Raw genomic sequence first — 2,500 nt, 5'->3', positions numbered from 1 at the left:
GGTAGACAGACAGGAGGACGGACAGAGAGACAGACAGAAGGACAGAGAGAGAAAGAAGGACAGGTGATTGGTGGAGAAGTTGTACCTGCAGCGTTGTCTCCATCATCTTCTCAGTGGATGAGTAGATGGATGGATGAATGATGGGTGGAGGTGGAGGAGTAAGTAGTGAGGGTGGGGGTCAGGTGTTAGAGGGGGGGAGTCAGCAGGGGGGCAGAGGAAACAAGAAAAAAAAACATGAAACAGGTATGAGTGACCACACCCCCTTTCCTGCAGCCCCAATCACAGTTGACGTTAATGTTGTCACATCTCTGTTCAGGTGTGTGTGCAGAGTGTCACTGCTGTTACCTGGTACAGTGTTAACTCCACTCAGCTGGATGGAAACTGGGGGAGTAAGGGAGGAGGTGGGGGAGCAGGAGGAGGGAGTGGCAGCGGGAGGGGAGATGCTTGACGAGGTGGAGAAAGAGAAGGAGGAGGAGTCAGGAGAGAGTGGCATTTCAGGGAAGAGGGCGTTGGAGAGGGTGGTGGAGGAGGAGGAGGAGGACACGTCAGCCTTTGAAGGGAAGGAAGAGTCAGAGGAAAGGGAGGTGGAGATGGTGTCAGGTGAGGTGGAGGAGGTGGAGTCAGAGCCAGAGCCGGAGAATATGTCAAGAGGAGAGGAGGAGGAGGAGAAGGAGGGAGGGAGAGATGAAGAGTCTGGAGAGCTGAAGAAGGAAAGGGTGGTGTCAGGGGAGTCTGGGTTCATTGGGTCTTTGAGGAGGAGGTGAAGGAGGAGGAGGTGGAGGTGGAGGAGAAGAAGGAGGTGAAGGAGAAGGAGGTGGAGGAGGAGGAGGAAGAGGAGGTGAAACAGGCAAGCGAAGCGCAAAAATCAGCCACGGATCGCACGGACGGGACACGTCAGAACAAAAGGAGAGAAGCGCAAGAACGAGCAAAAGCGGTCAGATGGTGAGTGGTGCCGGAGGTGGAGGAGGAGATGGAGGTGGAGGTGGAGGAGGCGCGGTTGGATGTGAAAAACAAAAACAAAAACAGGAGGAAAGAAACGAAAGAAAATCAGAAGAGAAAAAAGATGGAAGTACAAGCAAAGCTTGAAGAAACAACAGAAAAGTAAAAAAAAAAACGTGATGAAGAAACGTAAAAAAGAAGAAGACCCCCCTACACCAGCCCCCCCCCCCCTGTCCCCCGCCCCCCGCCACCTCCCTCGTTACCTTGCACCAGCAGAGTGTACTCCCCCTTGCTGTTTCCCAAGCCGTTGTCAGCCTGGCACATGTAGATGCCGTTGTCCGACTTGTTGAGCATCGGGAAGTGAAGCGCCGCGCCGTCGGCTTTGGCCAGCAGGGGGAGCTCTCCGTCCTTCTTCTCCCACATGTAGGACACCGGCCTGAGAAGACAGACAAGGAGGACAAGGAGGACAGACCTCAGATGAACTCGCAAACAGAAGTAACTGAAAGTCAGAAAAGTCAAGGGTAAAGGAGGAGGAGGAGGAGGAGGAGGAGGAGGAGGAGGAGGAGTTAAAGACGATGAAGGAGACAACAGGACGAGGGTCAGCATTTCAGATCAGAATCGTCTCCACAGAAGCGACTGAGATACGAGACGATAAAAGAATCAATGATGCATTGACTGGGCGGGAGGCGGAGCCACAGACAGACCTCCACCTGAAGGTGCAACCAGGTGGGTGAGAAGGTTTCATCATCAGGAGCCCTGACGATGGTGATGTGTTCGCTGTCCTGAAGAAAAGATGAGAATTTGAACCATAAAGTCTCTAAAATGTGTCTCTTGTGTAGCTCCGCCTCCTCACACATGCTCATTAACCGAACAGGTAACCACCCGTCCTGAACCAGGTAACTCCACCCGTCCTGAACCAGGTAACTCCACCCATCCTGAACCTGGTAACTCCACCCGTCCTGAACCAGGTAGCTCTACCTGTCCTGAACCAGGTAACTCCACCCGTCCTGAACCAGGTAACTCCACCCGCCCTGAACCAGGTAACTCCACCCGTCCTGAGCCAGGTAACTCCACCCGTCCTGAACCTGGTGCAGCAGGTAGTTTCAGAGCTGATTGGTCGGATCGTCTTTGACCGCCGAACTCTGCTGAGGTGGAAACTTTTCATTTAGCACACATGCATTAATAAATAGAGTAAAACGTCCCGGAGACATTCTGCAGCACGGTGAGGAGATCTCGCCTCCTCCTCCTCCTCCTCCTCCTCCTCCTCCTCTCATCATTATCACAGAGGAGACGCAGCTGTCGGCTGTTTTTACTGAATCTTTAATCAGATTTGTTAAATTATGTTCAATTATAGAATTCAACTCTTATTTCTACCGAGATATTAACAGAGATTATTGAAGGAGGAGTACGCTCCCATTTGATCTTTTTATTTAGAACAAATCCTGAAGACGTTGGAGTCTAACTCCTGTCCTGAGGACACAGCGTCCAGTGTGATGGACAGACTGCAGTTGTTTTCACACTAACAACGTATAAACTTCAGCTCTCAGTTAAACGTCTCGGA

At 51.8% G+C, this 2,500-nt stretch overlaps 1 protein-coding gene across 2 annotated transcripts in view; it reads right to left on the bottom strand.

The window, feature by feature from the left end:
* The window catches only part of cadm3 (cell adhesion molecule 3), a 77,516-nt gene that overhangs the window by 9,035 nt on the left and 65,981 nt on the right, over positions 1–2,500 (bottom strand). The window contains exons 8-9 of one of the 2 annotated variants that reach the window (XM_069708887.1): positions 1,203–1,375; positions 1–747 (exon numbers count right to left, since the gene is read on the bottom strand). The exon at positions 1–747 is cut by the window's left edge and continues 52 nt beyond it. In XM_069708887.1, coding sequence (XP_069564988.1) covers positions 200–747; positions 1,203–1,375 — 721 coding nt within the window. In that variant the 3' untranslated portion in view covers positions 1–199. The remainder of the gene's footprint in view (positions 748–1,202; positions 1,376–2,500) is intronic. The other variant, XM_069708888.1, reaches the window with a different exon arrangement.

Source organism: Brachyistius frenatus, unplaced genomic scaffold, assembly GCF_029030835.1.
Source record: "Brachyistius frenatus isolate BFR_SWC_R1_liver_20210118 unplaced genomic scaffold, ASM2903083v1 Contig_79, whole genome shotgun sequence".
Lineage (NCBI taxonomy): Eukaryota > Metazoa > Chordata > Actinopteri > Embiotocidae > Brachyistius > Brachyistius frenatus.
This window is presented reverse-complemented; position numbering and strand designations above follow the sequence as displayed.